General features: G+C 48.5%; 4 protein-coding genes across 12 annotated transcripts in view; 2 read left to right on the plus strand and 2 right to left on the minus strand.

Moving 5' to 3' along the window:
- The window catches only part of LOC117193781 (protein slit-like), a 126,672-nt gene extending 124,105 nt beyond the window's left edge, over positions 1 to 2,567 (plus strand). Inside the window, 1 exon segment of the mRNA XM_033398508.1 lies at positions 29 to 2,567. Within this exon segment, the coding sequence (XP_033254399.1) occupies positions 29 to 1,894 (1,866 nt within the window). The 3' untranslated portion in view covers positions 1,895 to 2,567.
- Positions 2,568 to 7,440: 4,873 nt separating this feature from the next.
- LOC108158611 lies at positions 7,441 to 9,150 on the minus strand. Its single transcript, XM_017291085.2, has 2 exons — positions 8,014 to 9,150; positions 7,441 to 7,960 (listed from the first exon to the last, which is right to left on the minus strand). The coding sequence occupies exons 1-2, from the start codon at positions 8,143 to 8,145 to the stop codon at positions 7,640 to 7,642; spliced, it is 453 nt and encodes a 150-aa protein (XP_017146574.2). The 5' UTR covers positions 8,146 to 9,150; the 3' UTR covers positions 7,441 to 7,639.
- A 105-nt stretch (positions 9,151 to 9,255) lies between these two features.
- LOC117194134 (nuclear pore complex protein Nup214-like) lies at positions 9,256 to 14,971 on the minus strand. Its single transcript, XM_033398784.1, has 8 exons — positions 14,860 to 14,971; positions 14,666 to 14,804; positions 12,920 to 14,601; positions 12,667 to 12,848; positions 12,258 to 12,599; positions 11,057 to 12,180; positions 9,482 to 10,994; positions 9,256 to 9,416 (listed from the first exon to the last, which is right to left on the minus strand). Exons 1-8 carry the CDS (start codon positions 14,893 to 14,895, stop codon positions 9,392 to 9,394), a joined length of 5,043 nt encoding a protein of 1,680 aa, XP_033254675.1. The 5' UTR covers positions 14,896 to 14,971; the 3' UTR covers positions 9,256 to 9,391.
- A 501-nt stretch (positions 14,972 to 15,472) lies between these two features.
- LOC108158605 (receptor expression-enhancing protein 1) lies at positions 15,473 to 21,749 on the plus strand. 9 transcript variants are annotated; one of them, XM_033398788.1, is made up of 9 exons: positions 15,473 to 15,827; positions 15,892 to 15,963; positions 17,123 to 17,195; positions 17,258 to 17,455; positions 17,558 to 17,671; positions 19,703 to 19,932; positions 19,999 to 20,125; positions 20,195 to 21,025; positions 21,251 to 21,749. In XM_033398788.1, the coding sequence occupies exons 2-9, from the start codon at positions 15,932 to 15,934 to the stop codon at positions 21,377 to 21,379; spliced, it is 1,734 nt and encodes a 577-aa protein (XP_033254679.1). In that variant the 5' UTR covers positions 15,473 to 15,827; positions 15,892 to 15,931; the 3' UTR covers positions 21,380 to 21,749. The 9 variants fall into 9 exon arrangements, with proteins under 9 accessions (XP_033254679.1, XP_033254678.1, XP_017146566.2 ...); XM_033398787.1 differs by having other exon boundaries at positions 15,473 to 15,823; positions 20,192 to 21,025; XM_017291077.2 differs by lacking the exon at positions 20,195 to 21,025 and having other exon boundaries at positions 15,477 to 15,827.
- The last annotated feature ends 502 nt before the right edge of the window (positions 21,750 to 22,251 follow it).

Genomic DNA, 22,251 nt, shown 5'->3' on the forward strand with positions numbered 1-22,251 from the left:
GGAGGAGGAGGATGAGATGGAGCCGGAGACGGCTTCACTAGGCCATGCTGATGCGGGGGATAGCGAGGACTATCCCACTGAGCAGACAGATCGCATGCAGGCAGATCTCTACGATGATGATGATGATGATGATGACGATGGTCTGGACGATGATGATTTTCCAGGTGAAAATGAAAATGGACAGGATGAGCAGGAGCAGGAGCGGGAACCCGAGTCGCTGCCCGACCCCAAGGGTCTGGTGGGCGTCCAGGATGAGGAGGAGGATATGGGCTATGACGAGGATGATGAAAGAATAGCCCTGGAGCGTCCGCGTACAGTCAGGCCACGGGCGGACGAAGAGCAGTTCGTCAATGAGGAGGGCAGTGGCTTTGGCGGCCTGCAGACGCGTTTCCGGCCAAGCAGCAGTAGCAGCAGCAGTGGCAGCGCCAACTACCACCAGAGCCAATTAGAGAACATCCGCAAGAAGCTGCTGACGGAGAGCCAGTCCGCTGCGGCGGTGGCAGTGCCCGTGGCCGTGCCGAGCACTGCGATCGATCTGCGCGAGAGCAGCGGCCATTTTGCTAACGATGATGAGGATGGCGAGGACAAGGATGACGGCGTCGATGACGAGTTCGCCGACACAGGCGACGGTGCTGGCTTCTTTGGTGCTGGCTCGCAGCATCAGCAGCAGCGGAAGAGTGGCAGCCACTATTACCGCAAGAACGGCAACGATGCCATCAAGATCATCTCGACGCCGCTCGGAAAGGTGAGCATCGTCTACCAAGAGACGGACAAGGATCAGGAGCAGGACAAGGACCTGCAGCAGCAACAGAAGAAGCCAGCGCTCACCGACTTCGATGCCTTGTCGCCCGACCCAGAGAGCAGTCATCGTTTTCCGTCGCCACATCCGAAGATTACGCCCGTTCTAACACCCGATGGCAAGGTGGCTCTGCTCTACCGCGGAGACTCGGAGAACTCCAAGTACGAGCACATACGCAACCTCACACACAAGTTCGCCGGCACGCCGTCGAAGGAGCCCTCAAAGACCTCCCTGGACAGCGCAGCCGACGAATTCTCCTCGGACGATTCCGTGTATACGGACAGCGAGGATAGCGAGGACCATGAGGATGGCAAGTCGGAGGCCGCAGCGGCCACCACGCCAAAGCCGGTCCTGCCAGAGATTATGGAGCCCCCGGCTAATGTCCAGCCTGGCGGATCCTTCATCATCCGCCCCACCTCCGACTCGCTGCTGGCCATGATCAACCGGCCGCTGTCCGAGGTGCTGGGCATCAAGAAGAACCAGTTCCAGGAGACGCGAGTGCGCGATCAGCTGCCCACTCTGCCCACGGAAGCCACTCCTCGCTCCCTGCTGGCCCAGCCAGGCGGAGCTGGTGGCGAAACGCCGCGTCACTTCCTCACGAAGGTAAACCTGGCCGTGTACCCCACCTCCGGGCGCACGCTGCAGCAGCCGCTGCATCCGTTCAGCCGCGATTTCGACTTCAGCAGGGACAACACGATGCTGGACGAGCGGTCCCGCATTCGAGAGCTGGAGAAGCAGCGCGAACGGGAGCGGGAGCACAACGAGGCCACCAGCAAGGGCGGCGGTGGGGCCACGGAGGCCCACACGATAGCCAACGAGCAACTGCTGTCCAAGACGGAGGTCATCAATCTGGCCATTGTGCCGCAGTTCGACGAGGACATGGAACGGCTGCAGCGCCTGCACGAGAACGGAGGCGGGGGCAGGCGTCACCACAGGGCGCGCCACCGCCACAAGCAGACGGAGGAGGAGCTGTCCGGCATCCATTGCGTCATGCAGGTCATGATGGGCATTGCAGCCGTCTCGACGGTCTTCGGGATGCTGGGCACCTTCTTCAAGCAGCGCATTCTCGATCAGCTGCGGATGATGCACTGGTAGTACAACAAAGGGTGTTCGATGTTCGGTGTCGAATGCCCCATTTTCCCCATTTCCCCAATCCCTCCGCATCGTCATCGCCATCGCCATCGTTGTCGTCGTTATAATTGTTCACTCTATCGATTCCCGCTACTACTAGGATACGAGGCATTCTCCTTCTACTACTACTACTACTGCTCCTTCAGCATATGTATACTCACAGATATATATACTCGAACCATATGCCATATATACACGTCCCTATACATATATACATCAGCTAATCGCATAATCTATATATGTACATATAGTATACATATGGAGCAGGGGCATCGATTTGCTTTCTTCCCTTTGCGCTTTTTATATCTACCATGTAATCCTTCGGCTGGGTATCCAGCAACTGATGGAAATACCTTCATTGGGCTGCTGGCAAATCCTCGCCACATATACGTATATATTCCATATATATTGATATATAAATTTACTAGTGCAAGCTACCCAGGCGATGTGCATAATAACTGAATAACTAACTTATTAAATGGCGATCTAACGATCCGAATATCCAGTCTATGTATGTACGCAACTGTAGCCCCTGCCATGTCCATGTCCATGTCCGCTTCCGTTTCAGAGAGAAATTTACTTTCCCGCCCCCGCAAATTGTCTTTCTTTCGCACAATTTAGTGTGTGCTTCCCCCGTGACCTCACATCTAATGATGTAATTGCTTTTATTCAAAGCAAAATAAAAGCCGTGGGTTTAAAGGTGGAGATATTTAACTTCTCTTATGCCAGGGAGATAGCCTCGTTTAAGATAAGCATCTCCCCAACTCAATTTGACACCATTTGCTCCGCCAAATTTTGGCCGGAGCATTTGGTGGTGAAGGAGTTTAAGGCTAAGAAGAAGAATAGGCCCCCCATATCCCTTCCAAACCTTTCCAGTGTGCCACCCTCAACCTCAACCTCAACTTCCTCTTCCTCAACTTCCCGTCTTGCCTCCACCTTTCCAAAAAACTAACTTCTCTTTTAGTAACCTATCAGAATGTAAGAGGCTTGCGTAGTAAGCTCAGCATTCTTTTCCGGGATAGTGTTGCATTTGCTTCCCACGTTATTGTGTTTACTGAAACCTGGTTAAAGCCGGACATTCTTAGTTCCGAGGTTTTGGCAGGTCGGTACACAACTTTTAGAAAGGACCGTTCGTCTCGACGGGCAGGGGGGGTTCTAATTGCAGTGGACTCTTACTTCACGTCGGAACACTTCACAGTCCAAGTTCAACAGGAACTGGAATTCCTGTGTGTAAAACTGATTCTTCCCGCTTTCGCTATATTCATTACTTGCTCGTATATCCCACCTTCTTCGGATATTTCAATTTATGAGCAGCACTTGTCCGCTTTAACCGCTGTTTCTTCCTCGCTATCTGATAAAGATCGTATGATAGTTCTTGGTGACTTCAACTTGCCAGGAACTGTTTGGTCTTCGGTAAACGAGTCTAGTATTCTAGTGCCCATGTCACGACATGACTTTGTTGACGGCTTGCTTGACCTATCCCTGTCTCAAGTCAACCATGTGAATAATTCCTTGGGTCGATTGCTTGATCTGTGCTTTGTATCGGATCCGACCATAGTGTTGTTAACCCGAGCCCTTCCGCTCACTATACCTGAAGACGCCTACCACCCTACTTTCGAGGTGTCGCTAGATATAGGACCAACTGTATTGGATCGGTCGAGTAGGCTGCCCGAACGTGTCCGCTGCTTTCGTAAAGCCGAGTTTGCGAAGCTTAATAACCTCATTAGGGATTTTGATTGGTCCGCTTTGTACTTGTGCACTGATATCATAAAAGGCACAAACATTTTTTACAATGCTCTTGGCACATTTTTCGATTCTTGTGTCCCGCTTTCTTGTCCGACTAGATCTGGAAAACCCCCTTGGTTTACCAAAGAGTTATCCAGTCTAAAAAACTTAAAATCAAGACTTTATAAAAAATTTCAAGAAGTGGGTTCTCCTACTTCTCACTCTCGCTATGTATTAGCTCGGTCAAACTTTTCAGTTCTTAATGCTCAATGCTATAAGAACTACCTATCTCGATGCAGGATACGTTTTTCTCAGGACCCTAAACAGTTTTACAGCTTCGTAAACAGTAAGCGTAGAACGTCCGCACACCCATCCTCGCTATCATTTTGTAATACGTCGGCAAATAATGATCAGGCAATTGCCGATCTTTTTGCCCAATTCTTCCAAACCACCTATTCTGAGGAAAGCTACTCTGGTCATCCGTACCCATACGGTTTACCGAGGTCGAACGGCATTTTCAGTCCCTTGTTAAATGAATGTTCCCTACTTCATGATCTTCGACTAGTTAAGCCGGTGTTTTCACCGGGTCCAGACGGGGTTCCAGGTTGTGTACTCAGGTACTGCGCCGAGGCTCTGTGTGGACCTTTGCTTAAACTCTTCACCCTATCCATTGATTCTTCTTGCTTCCCCCGATCTGGAAGGAATCGTTTATAATTCCTCTCCATAAAAAAGGTAGCAAGTCTGATGCAAAAAATTATAGAGGTATAGCAAAGTTATCCGCTATTCCTAAAATGTTTGAGAGGGTTTTAACTCCGCACTTGCAACATCTCTGCAAGTCACTTATATCTCCAACTCAGCATGGATTTATAAGGCGGCGATCAACCACCACGAACTTGTTAGAGTTTACCTCTTTCATTATTAAAGGCTTTCAAGGTAACTTACAGACGGATGTTATTTACACCGACTTTAGTAAAGCATTCGACTCTGTAAACCATTCCCTTTTAGCGCATAAACTTGACCTTTTAGGGTTTCCGCCCAACCTCCTGAGATGGATTTCTAGCTATCTTTGTTCTAGGTCTCAAAGAGTCCTCTTCAAAAACTCCCTCTCTTTACCAGTAAAGGTTTCTTCGGGAGTACCACAAGGCAGCCATCTAGGCCCCTTACTCTTCACACTCTTTATTAATGACTTACCTTCAGTATTAACATACTCTCGAGTACTTATGTATGCGGATGATGTTAAACTCTGTGTCCAGTACAAGGACATTTCATTTCATTCTCGCTTGCAATCCGATCTCAATAACTTTCAGTCATGGTGTTGTGCAAACTTGTTACACCTTAATGCCTCGAAATGCAAAGTTATGACATTTCATCGTTCTAGCCCTTTGTTGGCTCCTTACACCCTATTTGGTGGTTCTCTTGAGAGAATTACCCTGGTGGATGATCTGGGTGTTATGTTAGACCCCAAGTTAAAGTTTTCCGAACACATTTCTACCATGGTAAATAAGGCCATGAGCATGCTTGGGTTTATAAAGAGGTGGTCAAAGGAATTTGACGACCCCTATATAACAAAGACTCTCTACACCTCGCTTGTTCGTCCGATCTTAGAATACGGCTCCTGTGTATGGTGCCCTCAGTACAAAGTACACCAGGACCGTATAGAATCAGTACAGAAAAACTTTTTACTCTTTGCTCTGCGGGGCCTTAACTGGGATGCGGGTGTAAGACTCCCATCTTACTCTAGTAGACTACTATTAGTAAACCTCCCATCCTTAGTTAACCGTAGAAAAATGCTTGGTGTGATATTTATGCACAACTTGATCAGGGGTGACATAGACAGCCCTGATCTGTTGAGCCGCATAAACTTCACGATTCCTATTAGACTGACTAGAAATTTTATACCGTTGTTCCTTCCACTTTGTAGATCGAATTATTCCTTGCATGAACCGTTTAGGGTCTTATGCTCGGATTATAATTCCCTCTACCATATTATATCCACCACTAATTCTCTTCCTCTTATTAAATTATTAATCCTTACACACCTTTCTATTAATTAGTAACTGTAGTGGTATTTGTACTTTGATTGCATGCTTAGTTTCTTAGTAAGTTTAGTACTAATTTTCCTCGAATGTTAGTCTAATAGCTATCTTTCTTGCATGTTCGCGTTTGGTTCGGCTACGCACCGCGCGTCATGCGGCAGCGCCCCTCGGTCGGTTGGGCGGGAGGAGGGCTGCGTTTTGCCTGGGATCCGCGCGTAACAGCCTTCTGCTGGTGTCACGCCTCTTGAAAGATGCAGTCATTGCATGTCAACGTCCACACTAAAAAAAAAACAAAAGCAAACCACCTTTTCGAGCTTTAAGCAAGTCATTGCATGTGCCACGCCCCTGCCTGCCCGCCATAGCATGCGCCCATCTGAAACATTCCCCTTGCCCCAAATCATCAGATCCTCCACCTCCAAATCGAAAGAACACTGAAATTGGATTTAGTACAGATTCCTTTTGTAGATAGAAAACGAAACGCAACAGTTGTTGAAAGATAACCAGATGAACGATTGATATCGATCGAATGACAAAACGATAATCGATAAACGATAAATGATAAACGATAAGCTTAACGAAACACACAATTACACAATGCAAGGGTCGTTTTAAACGCACCATGCAAACCACAGTCTCAAAGAAACGAGTAGCAAACGATAATAAGTGCATATAAACGGAACCTTCTTAAGTTTAAGTTGCTCAAATGAAATGAAATGAAAGTATTTTGATAGAACAGAACGAACAACCAGGAAACAAAGAATCGAATGAGAGAATCGAATCAAATCGAATCGAAAACGAAACAACAAATTGCCCCCAAAAAACGTGTAACGAATTTCCAGCAAATTGTTGCAAGTGTTTTCCCTAGAACTAGTCTAGAAGCATACAAATAATAATAATAGTAACTATAATAATAATCGTAACTAAACTAAACTAAACCTGTGTGCAAACGAAGCGTAACTAATCTTACAATTAACGAAAACCAATATCCTAAACATAATTCGGATAACAACATCTAAGCTGGGTAGTCGCATGTAAATCTCTAACAATTAACAATTACCAACCTAAGTTAGTCCTAAAGAAACAAAAACAAAAATCGAATTGCATTTAAAGAAACCTATAAATATATATACATATATTGATATAATAATAATTATTTATACTAATCTATCTATATATACTTATATGTATGCTGTATGTATGTATGACTCTATATGTATATGTAAAATGTTTTTGACTATTTTTCACTATTTATATCCACATATATATTATATATGCGCATATACGATACAAGATCATGTGTAATAGCCCCACCCCTTTTGGTCATTTTAGTTGTCTTTTATATATATTTATAATACTTGTCTTTTAATCTGTATCTGTATCAGTATCCGTGCTGTATGTATTATTTTTATGAATTATTCATGTGTAGTTATGCGCACTGCACTAATTATACGCATACGATATGTATTGTATAACCTATTGACAAATATATATACATATACTATATGTATTATGTGTAATAGCTGTTGCTAAACCAAGTTTAATTATCAGTTCTTATCGTTTACAATTACCTCACGGAGATTTCGCCGGTTCGCGGCCGCTAATTGTGTTCAGCAAAAGAGTTGGGATGAGAATTCAAGTACAATATTTTGGATTGACTATGGGGTAAAATCAGCAAATACGAGTATGGCTTTTATTTCTGTGTGTAATATTTGTTTCGTAATAAACGTGACAAGCGTAAATGTTCCAAGCGAAACTGTCTTTTATTCCATCCAAAATAATGACTAATTTTTAGTGTAAAGTTTATTTTGAGCTTTATTCCCCATACAGCCGACGTTCTCTCACTGCTTCTTGAACGTGGGCCTCTTCACCGGCTCCATGGCCTGCAAAAAGAACTTGACGGTGCCCACGTACTCGCTGTCGGTGGCATTTCTATCCACGACTACGCCGCTCACCTGATAGAAGCCAATTGGAAAGGGTGGAACCAAGGATGGGTCCAAGAATCCATTCCGACCTTATATATGACCCTGAAAACGGAAATACACGTAAAGGATATATTTAAAAAGCAGCTACTCAAGGGGACCTCCACAACCCATACCGAAATTTGGAAGGAGCCATTGAGGTTGCTGAAACGCCTGGCTATCTTCCTGAAGATGACACCGTAGGGCAGGAAGTTCCTCCTAGACATCACGTCGCATACGTTAATAGAGACGTCTATCAGGAAAGGCTGCCACTTGTTGCTATAGTCCGTCTTGAAGACCTGCAGCCGAACCTGGCAGAGATATCGATCAGTTTTGGTCCAGAGGTTGTCCCCTTCCACCTTACCACAGGATTGCGCAGTGGTACAGTGATGTAACAGTCCATGTTGACGACGGCCTTATTCCAGTTGACCGCTTTCAGATAGCAGGAGAAATTTTGCACACGGTCCGGGTTCCCGAGGCACTCTATGTTCGTCATCTTGTACACCAACTGTTCATCGCAGCACTATGGGGAAACAGAGCCCCTCCATAAGTGCTTGAATCTTTCCCCAGACGATTGCTTACCACTTGCCCCCCGCCGAGACAGCAGCAGAGGAATAGAAGTACCACCAGGTCGGTCTGCATGGCCAAAAGTATCTGTACCCGGCTTGTAAAATAGTTTATTTTTCATAAAGCGTAATCGAATATAAATATATTTTTAATGGAGACAATCTGTATTATACATACATTTACAAAATTGATTTTGAAGCACTATTTTTGTATCATTGAAAATTATCTGTTGGGTCCACTGAAAACCCAGCCTCAAGCGAGATATGCGACAGTATCTTAGGGACGGCTGTCGGGCAACGTTGAAAAGGATAGTTCCTGTTAAAAAGGACTCTATCAGATCAAGGATTTTCTTACGATCACAGGAAGCCATCGCACGACCAGATCGGACGAGAAATGGCAGAGTTATCCATCAACAACAAATTACAACAACATCCTGTTACGTTTGTTGTACAACAATCCCCTCAATTTGGTTCCGCTCAAAACCGAGATTTTTCGATTTTGAAATCTGGGCTACCAGGCGAACACAAATTAGCAGAAAGCAATATAATATGCATACTTTTGGGATTTCCAATCAATTTCAAAAGGGAGACCTTCTGCTGACTTCTGTTCGCCTGGTATCTCAGATCGAAAAATCTCGTTTCCTGCCATTTGAGCGGCCGCAAATTTGAGGGTTGTTGTTGCACAACAATTGGCAACAACAACAGGCCTGTTTTGTTTTCTCCTTTATTTGTGGCCGATCTGGTCGTTCCATGGCTTCCTGGGATCAGAAAAATATCCTTGATCCTTGGACTGATCCTTCCAGCATCCCCAGCTATACATATTTACTTTTCTTAGCTTTTTGTGTACCGATCTAAGCATCCGATGGCTTCCTGTCATCGGAAAAATGTTTTTGATTAGAGATAATCAGGGATACTTTTGCAACGACAGGAAGCCCTGGCGCTGTCCGATTCGACAGTGATCGGACTCCATCAAGGAAGTGCTGGGCTTTACTATTTCACATATCTCATTGGGCTGTTATACATGTTGAATATATCGCGTATATGGTTATATGAATTATAATTTTGTGCTGAAATATATTTAAGAATTTACATGTAATTAGGACTTAATTGGTAAAGTTATATTCTAATCGTAACGGGAAGAACAAATCAAGTAATTGGACGAGACAGGACATAAATTCAACGATAATTCATAAAACTCGATCTGCAATGATAGAGAACATTTGTTGCATAGTAAATCATTATAGGAACGCTGATTTGTCTACTCACCCGCCAAAAGCTGGCTTCTGGGCATTGGGGCTGCCGGTCTGGGCCAGATTGCCAAAGGACAAGCCAGAGTCCTGACCACCCAAGGTGTCGAAGATGTTGCCGCCGGCCGGTTTTGCAGGGGCTCCGAAGGCTGGTGGTGCGGCTACGTTAGGGCTGGCTCCAAAGCCGCCAAATCCCTTGGGACTGCCAAACGTTGCGCCTCCCCCAAAGGTGGGACTGGCCCCGAAGGCTGGAGAGCCACCGAATACGGGCTTGGCTCCAAATCCACCCGGAGCAGCCTGCTGTGGCGTTTGGGGTGATCCAAAGCCGGATTGGGCCACTGACGATCCGGCGCCCTGAGCAAAGCCACTGCCAAAGCCTCCAGGAGAAGGGGCAGTCTGGGAGAATGAACCAAATCCAGAGCTGCTGCCACCGCCAAAGATTGATCCACCAGAAGCAGGCGAAGAACTTGTCGCCGCCGGTCCGCCAAAAATAGATCCGCCTCCACCAAAAGCAGAGGGTTGCGGTTGTTGGCTGGCGCTCTCAGGACTTGCAAATATATTACCGCCTGCCACTGGCGTCGCTGTTTGTGCCGCCGGTTGCCCAAAGACGTTCTGACCGAATATGGATGTACTTCCGGCAGTGGGTACATTGGCAGGGCTTTGCGCATTGCTTCCGCCAAAAATGGAGGTCGATCCAAATGGAGAGCCGGATGACCCTCCAAAAATAGACGTACCGCCGCTTGCTCCTGCAGACGGCTGACCGAAAACACTTGGTTTGTTGGCCTGTCTAAATATGTTGCCCCCGGAGGCGGCCGTTCCCGGTGGAGGGCTGCCAAAAGGCGCCGGATTACTGATAGCTGCTGCAGCAAAGAGGCCACTGGGTGGGGAAGCAGCTGCAGCAGGAGTGGGATTGGTTCCAGGTGCACCTCCAAACACGCTGGTCTCGGACTTGGCCACATTTCCAAAAAGGTTCGTGGAGGTTGCTGCTGAAGCCGTTGTCGATGCCAGGAATGGATTGCTGGCTACAGGTGCCGCTGTTGTTGCTGGTGCTACTGTAAAGGATCCTCCAAACACCGAAGACGATGAATTGCTCACTGTAGAGGCACTGGAGCTGGTGGCTGTGACGGGGGCGGGGGCGGCCGGAGCGGTGCTGAGGCTGCTGAATGCATTGGAGAAGGAGAATGTACTGCCTGGCACCGCTGTGCTCCAGGTCACAGTCGAAGAGACTGCTGGCGCTGCAGCTGAAGTCGTGTTCGGAGGAACCGCAACCACTACTGTCGGAGCAGCGGCCGGTGAAGTGGTTGTTGCCGGAGCAGCCGATGCAGCTGGTGCAGGTGCTGTAGTTGTTGCGGCTGTGGTGCTCACTGGCTCCATTTTTATCGTAGTTGGTGCTGCGGTTGCAGGAGTTTCTTTTGCCGTTGCTGTTGCTGTTGTGGCTGGAGTGATGGTCGCAAATAATCCCTTCGGTTCATCTCCACCTCGTCCCCCAAATGAGAAGCCACTGTCAAAGATATTTGCAGGCTGTCCAGAAGCTGTTTGCAAATGGAATCAGAATTAGTTTATAAGCCAGCTCCAAAACTCCTCCATAACTCACCGCCGGAGGATTCCTTGATTTGTGGCTTGCATATATTGACAGATCCGAAAAGCCCTCCAAGGGAATCAGAGCTGCTGGGGGCGGTACTGGTCACGCCGCTGTTGTTTGTTGGCAACGGTGGAGCGGCAGCGGCAGTCAGGGTGGCGACCGTTGGCTTGGTGGTGAGGCTGTTGCTCGTCACCGCTGTGTCACCTTCGTTAGGCTTCGGTGCAGCTGCAGCTGCGGCGAACAAGCCACGGGGAACGCCAGAAGCTGATGACGTCACTGCGGCGTTGGAATCGGTCTTTGCTACGCCGCCAAAACCCAGGGAAGAGCCCAGACCTCCGAAGCTAAACGTGGAGCTGGGAGTGCCAGTTCCTCCGAATCCTGTGAAGCAGAAGGATTTGCCAGCAGTCTCTGCTTTTGGGGTTTCCGGTGCCTTCGCTGGCTCCACCTCTGCAGTAAAAGGTGTAGTATCCCTCGCTAGGGGCTCCTGTGCCTTTGCTGGCTCAGGAGCCGGCTTTGCTGTGGCCTCCTTTCTAATCCCAAATCCTCCAAACAGGAACGGCTTGGCCCCAGTTGAATTATCCGCTGCAGAAAGTCCCCCAAACGAAAGACCACCTCCTACCAGTCCAAAGCTCAAGCCGGACCTACTTGGCCCTCCGAACAAAGAGACAGCCGGCTTTGGAGCCTCTCCAGAGCTTACCGTGGTGGTTGTCGTGGTCACATTCGAAGTCTTCACAAACGGACTGCTCTGGCTGAAGGCGAATGGCGTTCCGATGGGTGCAGCACTGAGGGCCGGGATGCTGGCCGCGGGCTTGGATGCTGTTGGTTTTGGTAGTTGGGGCGCAACAGGAGCAGCGGCTGCCGGTGCCGGTGTCGGTGCCGCCACCTGGGTGGCCTTGTTGGCAGTAGTTGCCTTTGCGGCGGCCTTTTTCAATATCTCTGCCTTGCGCTTGGTCTCGAGTATAACTTCGGACTTGAGCCCCACACGATCTGGACGCTGGGGACTAATGATGCTGACCTTTTGCAGCTGCACCACGTTTCGGATCTGGCGGAGCTTGTGCTGTGTGAGCTTGGCGGCATTCGTGTCGACAGTCTGACTAAGACTCATCGAGAGAATCGAGTCAGCTAAGGTTTCTACACTGAAAGCAAAAGCAAATGACAGGAGTTAGTCAGGTAGTCAGGGTGGCCGGGGGAGGGTATCATAGCTGCTACTAACGCCTCATTGGTGCGAGTGCGACTCTTGTCCTGGTCGAGAAGTGCGGCCTGGAGCAGGCCATGCTCCTTGAGCTTGGCCTTGATCCTGTTCTGCATCATCCTCTGGTCAGAGACAAGGTTCTGGAGCCGCGTCAGTTGCTGGTAGATCCCCTCCAGGTGCGGTATATGCATGCTCGACTTGGTTTTGCGCCGCAACACATCTTGGACCTGGTCCCACTGCAGATCCAATTGCTGCTCGGCCAGACGAAGTTGCGCCTCGTTGGCCGCCACGTAGCTCCGGAGACGAGCCAGCATGCGCCGCCCAGCAGGATCGTAGGAACTCGAATTCATCAGCCGCGTTATGCTAGGGGGATAGATACAACAATGAAACGCATTGCCGGATATACGCAACAGTTTACTAGGCTACTAACTCGGGCTTCTCGTAGACCTCCAGTTTGCCACGGCACTCGGCCACTATGGCGTAGGCCTCATTTAGACCCTGGCGCAGTCCTTGCACATCCAACTCGAACTCCACGTCCTTGGCCTGCTCGTTCAGCTCCTCGAGGTCGTCCAAGCGCTTGGCATACTTTTTGAGAGCCGAGGGAGCTGCAATCTGTGCCAGAGACGCACAAGTGAGATATGAGATGAGTTCTCTATTGGAGCGGTAATAATAAGATGCCTTACGGTGCTGAGCAGCTCCGTGGTGAGTCCCTTCTGCTGCTGTATGTCCTGGTTGAAGGCTTCGATCTGTAAGGCTATCATGTTCCTAACGATGGACTCCGTGTTATCCAGCGACTGTCTGGATGCAACGGACACGGAAACCGCTGCCGGTTGCTGCTTTGTTGCCACTGGCGTAAATGTGTGCGGAACTGTGTAGAGGGGCTTGTTTAAGGGCGCAGCAGCTGCAGACGGTGGCACGGCGAGAGGAGCACTGGCCACATTCACTGGCATTGCGTTGGATTTACCCAAAGCCAGACCACCAAAAGCGGTCGCTCCTGGCGCGGAAAATATGGATCCTAAGGCTGGAGTCGTCGTGGCCGCACCAAACCCACCGAATGCCGAGGCGGTACTCGCTACTGTCGCGGTGGGAGCAGCAATTGAAGCAACTCCAAATGGAGTACTTGCTGCGGATGCAGCGAAGCCGGAGAACAGCGAGGACGGCTTGTCCTTAGCAGGAGCTGGAGTCGATGTCACCGTGTTCGGGGAGAAGGCAAAGGACATGTCCGTGGGAACGGACTGAGTCGACTCCTTTTCTGGCGGTGTTGTGGCCGCCTCCTTTTCCTCCGCTGGCATTAGCGTGTCCAGGGGGCGGAACTGTCCCGAACTGTCAAACACTGGCGGAGAGCACACAGAGGGGGCACCTTGGAGTAGATTCAGGAAGTTAAACGATAGAAGGGTGCCGTCGGTGCCTAAGACATGCACCATGGGCATAGTGGGGAGCTTCTGCTCGTTGATTGTCAGTTGGTGCGTGGAGGATGTGTCGTAGACAGACCCGAGGGGGAAGGTTTCCTCTTGGGTGCCCTCACTCAGAGGCAGCTCGATCCTCGCCTCATCCATAAGGGTAAACTGCTGCCAGACGGGGGTGTCTCCAGACTCGAAGGTACCCATTATACCTACTTCCACGCCATTGGCCGATGTCACCAGAAGCAAATTCCACTGGGCCATATGGTTAAAGAAAAACTGATGATTCCGTGGCCCGTTGAGACTGTAGCAGATGTCGTAGTAGTTGGTATAGCTGGGCGATCCCCCCTTGGGGGCATTCAATATGTACAGGGCGGGACTGCAGTCCTCGCCATGCTGCAGGAAGACCACTGCGAACTGGAACGTCGAGAGCCACTGAATGGCGATGGTGTCGAACGGAGCATCGTGGATGTTGGGTGGACACACCAGTGTCTTTGCTGGCGTAAGATCCGGCTTGAACTGCTGTATCTTGCCACCGGGAAAACCCAGGACAATTTGCTTTCCCTTGGGTGACCAACAGCCACACTTCACTTGCTGACTCTTGTCCAGCGAATGCATCTCGAAGGTGTCCCCCTCCTTCAGGGTGTACATGCCGAGGGCACCGTTGCTCAGCACTACGGCCAGACTTCCGGGCAAGACCGGATTCCACAGCAGCTGCACGGCATGTATATAGTCCTCGCTGGCCAGGCGAATGCTGTAGACGAGATTCACATCCGCGGCCAAGAATGTCGGCACCGAGTAAATGTTGAGCAGGCCAGTGCCATTCTGTGTCAGGTTAACCGCCAGCAGAGTGCCATCGGCACTGCAGGAGATATAGTTGGGCACGCTGGGTAGGGGTACACTCCTCGCCTGCGGCTGCTCGCCGAGCGACTTGTTGGAATTGGCCAAACCCTTGAGGATGGCCACTGCAAGAATTGGCACATTGGTTGAGTGCAACGACTAGTTATGTAAACACAAATCCGTACATACCCTTAAGTTCCGGCTGCGTCGGGTTGCCGGCAAAGAGCAAGCCGCGGCTGCAGGAAATCGCCAGAAGATTTACATTGCTGCGGGGCTCGCCGCATTTTTTGAACGCCGCATACTTGTTATGCACTTTAAATTGAAAGTCCTGCAAGGAACTGAATAAGAACCATGCCGGGGCAACCACTGGTTGAACCGCTTACCTGTGTATCCTTACAGGCAGGAGCACTTAGCGCCATTTTCGTATATTTTATAAACTTTAAATGAAACAAATACGAGTCACACTGCTTGCACAGTGGGGATATTAAACTCGGTATTATCGAACTAGTTCCACACAAGAAATAATTCACCCGCGCTCACTTATGTTTGCTTAAACCTAATTTTAGCCACAATCAAATAAAAACAATTACTTAAAATTTGTCATTCAGTAGAACATTTATCGATCAATCAGATAAAATTGTGCGTTCATTGCGGAAGGTCCTAGCTAGCTTGTCATATTCAACCAAATATTAAAACCGGCGAATGTGATTTCCGATCATGGTCAGAGAACGATTAGCCCATTGTCGACCCGTGGGTATATACACTCCACGAAAATTATGAAACTTGATGAATTTTAACGCAGTCCAGGTAAAAGATATCGTGGTTGGACAGGATGGATCTACAAGACTAGACAGTATTATTTTCAGCGGCTTAACTCAAGTTGCTTACTTGTTTAGATAGAGAGGGGTTAAGTGGGTTAAGTGCGTTGTTTTCATCGGTATATTTACGTACAGTATATTTCTCAGACGGTATATCGATACATTTTTGTTGTTGTTCGTCTGTCTCTGTCCTGCACAGCAAGCGTTTTTTGTGTTAAACAAAAGCATTGTTGTTCGCGCGGGCAATGCAGGCAAAAAGCAGTGCACAAAACAGAAGCGATTTCGACCGAAAAATGCACAAAAAACTGTAGCCTAGTTGGGTGACAGCCGCAGTGCGAGGCGGAGACGTGCAACACGGTGCTAAATTGCGTTGTAGAGGAGTCCTCTTCAAACCTCAGCAGACTCCACTTAAGTAGTCACAAAATCGAATTATAATAGAACTTTTGTTTAAAAATTTGTTAGTGTTGCAGTTAGAAATAAAAATATTAAAAAAAATTGTATGTAGTGCAAAAAAAGTGATAGAAGAAAAGTGGGTAAGGAAAAGGAGATGAGAACAGGGAGAAATACGCGTAATTACGATTGACTTTTCTATTATAGAACAAAGGACATACGTGCGCGGACAAGCAAGGCCTTCAAGATGATCAGAAGCTTGATTTCACGACTTCTAATGTGAGTAGTACAAATACAAACTTCCACTCCAGCACACACCACACCAAACGGAGAACGAGTGGGATTGACCCCCAAAAAAGTTGGTCGAAGCTCGGCCTTTCGCTCCAGCCGCAACGAAAGTCATTTCTGCTTCCTAATTGTGTGGGCGTCACGCTTCTGGTCTGTGATTTGCTCGAGCGTTGGTGCGTGGTGGAGAAGTACCGTTCGGTGCCATATGTACTCTCGTACGTGTAACGTAACCCTCAATTGAACTGCACCCAAATATGGCTGCCCCGTGAGGCCGACGCACTCGCCTTGCCCAATATGGTCCGACCCCGCACGAGGCCACACTCAAGTCGTCTGCCTTCTGTCCGCAGCAACTCCGTGCTAAACTATTGTCAGTATAAATAGAGTGCTGCAATCTAATCAACAATTGCTCCGGGATCGAGTAGATTACTATAGGGGAGGGTAGGAATATCGTGATCCATGTCGATCGGGTGAATCTTTCGCAATCTTCCGCATAAACGTGCTGCTGCTGTGGCTGGCGTCTGCTGTTGCTGTCTCTCAGCGAGACTAACAATATGTGCCGAGCGTTCGTTTATTAATAGAACCCCCGCCTTAGCATTAGACGGGCTTGCACTGTGCTCTCTGCCTGCCTTGGCCAGTAGTCTGTGCTCGGCATTCTAGCCGCTGGGAACCGCAACAAATTTTCGGGTGCTGGCAATGCATCGCCATCGCCATGAGCCGGCCATTCTATCAGCAGGAGCCGGCCAGTTAATATTAAACGCCTGCGTCACCCGGCAGGAAGCGTCTATGGGCGCAGCTACTCGCTGGAGGAAGAGCACCAGCATCAGCAGGAGAATGTAATCTCTCCAAAGTTCATTTATGCCAACCAGCGGCATCCGAATAAGCTGCCGTTATACCAGCTAGGGGACTCTCTTAGCTCTTTGGACAGTGATTTCGTAGATGATTACAATGGCCCCTACATAGTCGAGCAGCCCGTGTCTCCGCCCACTCCCAAAGTCGTGCAGAATCTGAAAGCACTGGGCAGACTCCTAGATTTGCTGCAGCGCTGGCCATTGCCTTGTCTCTCCTTCAACACAGCCTGCATCTGTTCGCTCATCATTATATTTTTAGCGCCGCGGACTTGTGCACAGAGTTTATTGTTTCCCGCTTTCAGATTGTTCTTCGGCACCCTATATCCGGCCTATGCGTCGTACAAGGCGGTGCGCACCAAGAACGTTAAGGAATACGTGAGTAGAGTATAGATCTTTCCCGCATTCCCAATAGAAATCGAGCAACTGTTTACATATAGGTAAAATGGATGATGTACTGGATTGTCTTTGCATTTTTCACCTGCATTGAAACATTCACAGACATCTTTATATCCTGGTTTCCATTCTACTATGAGGTCAAGGTGGTTCTGGTATTCTGGCTGCTATCGCCAGCCACAAAGGGCAGCTCCACATTGTATCGCAAGTTTGTGCATCCCATGTTGACGCGCCACGAACAGGTGTGATATATATATATATTCTCATATAGCTATCCATATACATATGCATACATACGTTTAACGCTCTCTGTATATTATGGTTTCTCCTCTCTCTTTGTGTAGGAAATAGACGAATATTTGACTCAGGCCACAGAGCAGGGATATTCGGTGGTGCTACAACTGGGCTCCAAGGGAGTCAACTATGCCACCAATGTCATAATGCAGACAGCCATAAAGGTAATCCTTACACCCATCCCCCACCACACACCCCGCCACAACCACACAAAACACACACTAAGCCGCTCACTCCCTTTGCTCGCTCGCCACAAAATTCATTTCGCCATTTTCAATTGCCTCCAGCGTCGTTGCATAAAATGAGCAACAAAAGAGAGTCGCCTCCGTCTCCGCAGCATCTTTCGGTCGTTCTAAATAGATATATAATTTTGCGCAATACTCTCGCGCGCGCTCTTCTTGATCATCGCCAAAGCAGCAGCCCCAGCAGCACCAGCAGCAGCATCATCATCCACCTCATCACCATCACCATAATCAACATCATCATAAGAGCTCGCGTTCTCTTATCTTCACTTTTACTTTAAATATTATTTTGTTTCAACGAATAGAATTGAATGCTCTTTGTGCCATTTGCGTGTTTGTTTCGATTTAGTCTTTAGTTTGTTGTTCTCTTTTGTGCAGCTAAATCTCAATATAGTACATTACACACATATACACGAAACCCGATAGAGAAGATACTAGCAGATAAACGAACATGTTGAAATAATGTAATAAAAACAAAAAATGAACAAACTCATACCAGAGCAGGGAGCGGAGCAGCTGTACGAGTACAAGTGTACACGTATTCCCAAGGCACATTTGCTGGCCAGCTCCACATAAACACTTGAAATGGGGGCCAAGACACTCGAAACGCTACATTGTTTTGGCCAGATTAATTCTGGAGAGGAGCGACCAGCTCCCTGAAAGATACTGCATAGAGTAATAAATAATACTTGGATGATTTGGTGTGTTGATGTAGGTCAAAGAGTTGATTAATGCTAAATGAGAAAGAGCCATACGAAGAATGCGATGGCTTGAGTAGTGGAATGAACTCCTTACTGATTTGTCATAATATAATTGGAACTGGAAACTCTTGTTCAGGGCTTTGTCCGAAATCAAGACAAAGAAATGGGAAATTTCCTTTATGCACCGGCATGACATTAGCCAGGCACTCCTCACCGCTAGATTTATATTCCACTGTGATATCAGAGACCCCATTCCCGTGCCCCCACCACCAGTTGCATCATTTCCATTCCGAGTCTCCGCTAGGGTAGGGCATAAAAATAGATATGTGGGGAATGCCATGGGTACAGTTTAGGCCCAGAGTGTGTGTGTGTGTGTCGTTTGCCTCAACTGAAATTCATTTCAATTTAAGACTTTTCGTTTGCCTTATTTTGATTAACTCTTTCGTTTTTTACACTTACGTTTCTTTGCATTTAACCCACCAAACCAAACCAACCCTAACTGAACCACCTGCACCTGCCCGCCTGCCTGCTACTAATCCGCTAACCGCCGCCAGACCTTTTCGATGACAACTCCGGATCCGGCCCGCAGCCTGCAAAACTCGCAGTCGGCTAGTGATCTTTCTGCGGTCAGGAGGAATCAGGACATGATGGATGGCTTGGAAGATTGGCTGCCTCGGTCCAACTCGTTGAGCGGTATCGAGAGCTATGCTGAGCTCGAGCCACAGCGTTGCGGAGTGGTTATACAAGAGATGAGGGAGGAGGAGCCGCCGCATGATGCTGGAGCGGCTCGTCTACGTGATTTGCCAGCACGCAGGGCGCAGCCCCGAAGAGCCGCAGCTGCTACCTCCAGAGCACCCGTCAAACGTGTCAGCCGCACCCCGGACCTAGAGGCTCCCGGTGCTACTACGCAAGGGGTGCGAGCACGCCGCAGGCTGCGCGAGCCCACACCCGACGTGGATGTGGAGAACGACTAAATGCGACGCCGGCACCAGACAGGCCTCCGGCACCAATAGATACTCAGCGAATGATCGAATTTTATACACTCAGCGATACCCAGCACATATGTACACATACCATCTAATCCCGGCGCCAGCTGGAAGCTCTTTGATTTCTGTTCTCTTTGATTACTCCTCCTTTCATGTCTCTTATAATTCCTATGTATTTTTACGATAATTGTTTAGTTTAATTAAATTATTTAAAGGCAAATGCTTTTACTCAATGTCCTATCTCTACTATAATCCTCCCACGAAAGGGCGGCGGCAATCTGGTTCAGACGATCAAGAGGAGCTACAGCCTCAGTGATCTGAGCGAGCCAGATATGCATCGCACCCAGGATGAGCTGGACGTGGTGATGAGGTCGCCCATGTCCTCGTCGGTGGTGATGCGCACACAGCCAACTGCAACGCGACTCCTACGGCCACGCAACCAGACGCCCGTGGGCAGATCTGCCAGCGGCACCGCCAAGAATGCGGGTGACTTCAAGTGAGTGCTGGAATCTTAAACCAAACTGAAACACAGTATAATTTTCGTATTTAATGTTCCATTTAGCTACAACATACGCAGCCAGGATGACATCAGCTCTGGCTACTCCAGTGCCGAACCGATTAGTGGACTCAGTCGCACTTCCTCCATGACAAATGCTTCCAAGGGCCGTGTCAAGTCCAAGCGCAGTGAGGTAGGCATGATGCGTGTCTTTTCTTCCATGACTTTCTTAATCCATCTAGAGATTGGTGTTGGTTAGCAGTTGCTGGAGGAGATGAGAGACGAGGTATATTTGGAGAATCAGCTATACTTTCAAGGTGTTCGCCAGGAAAGGGCAGAAGAATTAAAGGGTTTTCACAATGTCGAGAGGATCACACATCATGAAGTTGATGAAGAGGATGCAGAAGAGGATGACTTCTATGAAGCCATGCCGTTGATAGAAACAGATGAAGAAGAGAGAGCCGCAGAGCTCGAAGTTCTGTCATGTGGAGAACCAAAGAAAGAAGATCCATTTGAAGCGGAAAATATGAAAACCAAAGACGAGGCAGTGGAGCATTTGATTCCAACTGAAACCAAGACAAAAACTTTTCAAACAGATGAACCTATTCGGTCGGATGAAGCCACTCCAACCACCGAGAGCAAACTAACTGATTTAGTAGCACCCGTCATAGATCCTTTTGTGCTGGTAGTGCGCTCTTTGGCCACAGATACAGATCCGGAACCGTCCGAACTATCGAGGCCAGTGTCGCCACGGGAACTGCGCGACACCTTGGAGGAGATCAAGCACAGCTTTCGGGCCCAACTAGAGCCAGAGGTACAGATGTCACCTTCTCCCTCCCCTTCGCTGCGTCCCAGGGCCGTGCATGGTAAGGGACGAGCACCACCGCCTCCGCCTCCGCGGCCACCAAAGCGACACTCGCTGAGTGCCCAACCAGATGCCATTAGCCAGACGTCGACTGGCAGTGTAGAACGCAAGTCAGGTATCGGCCAACTGTTCCAGAATATCAAAGCTAACGTAACAAAGCTAATCCCAGCCAGCTGGCAGCCCCCATGCCGGACGAGCCAGTGCCGGTTAGGGAGACGGAGATCTAAAGTAAGCCCTGCCGGGAGTCCGTTCTAATCCAAGCTCACCCAAGTGTTCGTTTTGCTCGTTCATCGCAGGGCGGCGTGTCAGCTCCTAACCTCCATGGCCCCTACCCCCTTTGTACAGTTGCGTTACTAACCAACATTTTCAGTATTTCCAGCATGTTCTTTGGACTGTTTCCTGTAACCCCACCACAATCTATAAATAAAAGATCCCTCTGCTCCCTTGTTTCAGGACAAATCCATGTCTACTAGCTGCACCACCTTTCCCAGGACCAGCAGCCGCAGGACTGAAAAATCGCAGATAGGAATGGCAACATCATCTTCTAGCCAGGCCAAGACGCGAAACAAGTCGGAAAAGTAGATGGACAGACGGAGGATCTATTCTGTGTATTCGTCTGCTGCTCAATACGGGTTTTAAATGGTGTCCAAGCGTACAGAACCTCAAGTTTTAGTTTAAATTGTAACTTAATACTGATATTGATACTGATTACGATGATGTGATGCATTGTGTACTTTGTTTGTGATTCTATTCGAGTTTTAGGTGAGCTGTAGTTGATATTTGATGTTCATTTCACGATTCGTTTGCCGTTAAGTGTGTGTCCCAGCAGCCCCCTATCCAACAAATGTTCTAACCAAAATAAACCGAAACCAGAATCGGAAACCTATCAATTTGGAGCATAAATTCCTAATAATGTAATTGAGCATTCAATAAAAAAAACCTACCAAACAAACTGACAAAGACAGAGTTGTTCTGGATGATCTTCACGACGACCCTCGCGGGTAACCCTGGCTAAATGGCGCGTTAACTGGATGTTTCCCCCCGTTTTCTACACAAAGAAGTCATGCAAAACCGGCTTGGGCCCACCAACAGGAGAGGCGTCGTTTCCCAAACTCCGGGAATCAAGAAACTTCTTTTACACATGCGCGCAGCAGCTGATGCGCGGAGAGCCTGACCTTGACCCTCAATCACAGTCGCCCGGGCGACCAGACCAGACCAGGCGAGACTTGTTGCTAAGTGCAACAGCATGGCAGCGGGCGCAACGGAATTGAAGTTTCGCAGTCATCCCCCCCCGCCCTGCAATCATATCATGCTTGTTCCTCCTCTCTTTTTCTCTCTCGCCCTACAGTCACCTCTCTACGTGTATGCTTGTATGTACATATGTATGTATGTATGTATGGGTCGTTGTCGCCGCCTGCGAGTTTTCACCATTAGCAGCACACGGCGACGACTGT

The sequence above is a fragment of the Drosophila miranda genome (genome assembly GCF_003369915.1).
Source record: "Drosophila miranda strain MSH22 chromosome Y unlocalized genomic scaffold, D.miranda_PacBio2.1 Contig_Y2_pilon, whole genome shotgun sequence".
NCBI lineage: Eukaryota > Metazoa > Arthropoda > Insecta > Diptera > Drosophilidae > Drosophila > Drosophila miranda.

What these genes read in the sequence shown, in the direction of transcription:
- LOC108158611 (XM_017291085.2), bottom strand. Translation starts at nt 8,145, where the DNA reads ATGACGAACATAGAGTGCCTCGGGAACCCGGACCGTGTGCAAAATTTC. An exon ending in TACCACTGCGCAATCCTGTG is followed by an intron (nt 7,961 to 8,013) that starts GTAAGGTGGAAG and finishes TATCTCTGCCAG; the next exon opens with GTTCGGCTGCAGGTCTTCAA.
- LOC117194134 (XM_033398784.1), bottom strand. Translation starts at nt 14,895, where the DNA reads ATGGCGCTAAGTGCTCCTGCCTGTAAGGATACACAG. An exon ending in CTGCCTGTAAGGATACACAG is followed by an intron (nt 14,805 to 14,859) that starts GTAAGCGGTTCA and finishes AGTTCCTTGCAG; the next exon opens with GACTTTCAATTTAAAGTGCA. An exon ending in CAGAAGCCAGCTTTTGGCGG is followed by an intron (nt 9,417 to 9,481) that starts GTGAGTAGACAA and finishes CTATCATTGCAG; the next exon opens with ATCGAGTTTTATGAATTATC.
- LOC108158605 (XM_033398785.1), top strand. Translation starts at nt 16,666, where the DNA reads ATGCATCGCCATCGCCATGAGCCGGCCATTCTATCAGCAGGAGCCGGC. An exon ending in ACCAGCATCAGCAGGAGAAT is followed by an intron (nt 16,806 to 17,122) that starts GTAATCTCTCCA and finishes TCCCGCTTTCAG; the next exon opens with ATTGTTCTTCGGCACCCTAT. An exon ending in AAGAATGCGGGTGACTTCAA is followed by an intron (nt 19,933 to 19,998) that starts GTGAGTGCTGGA and finishes TGTTCCATTTAG; the next exon opens with CTACAACATACGCAGCCAGG.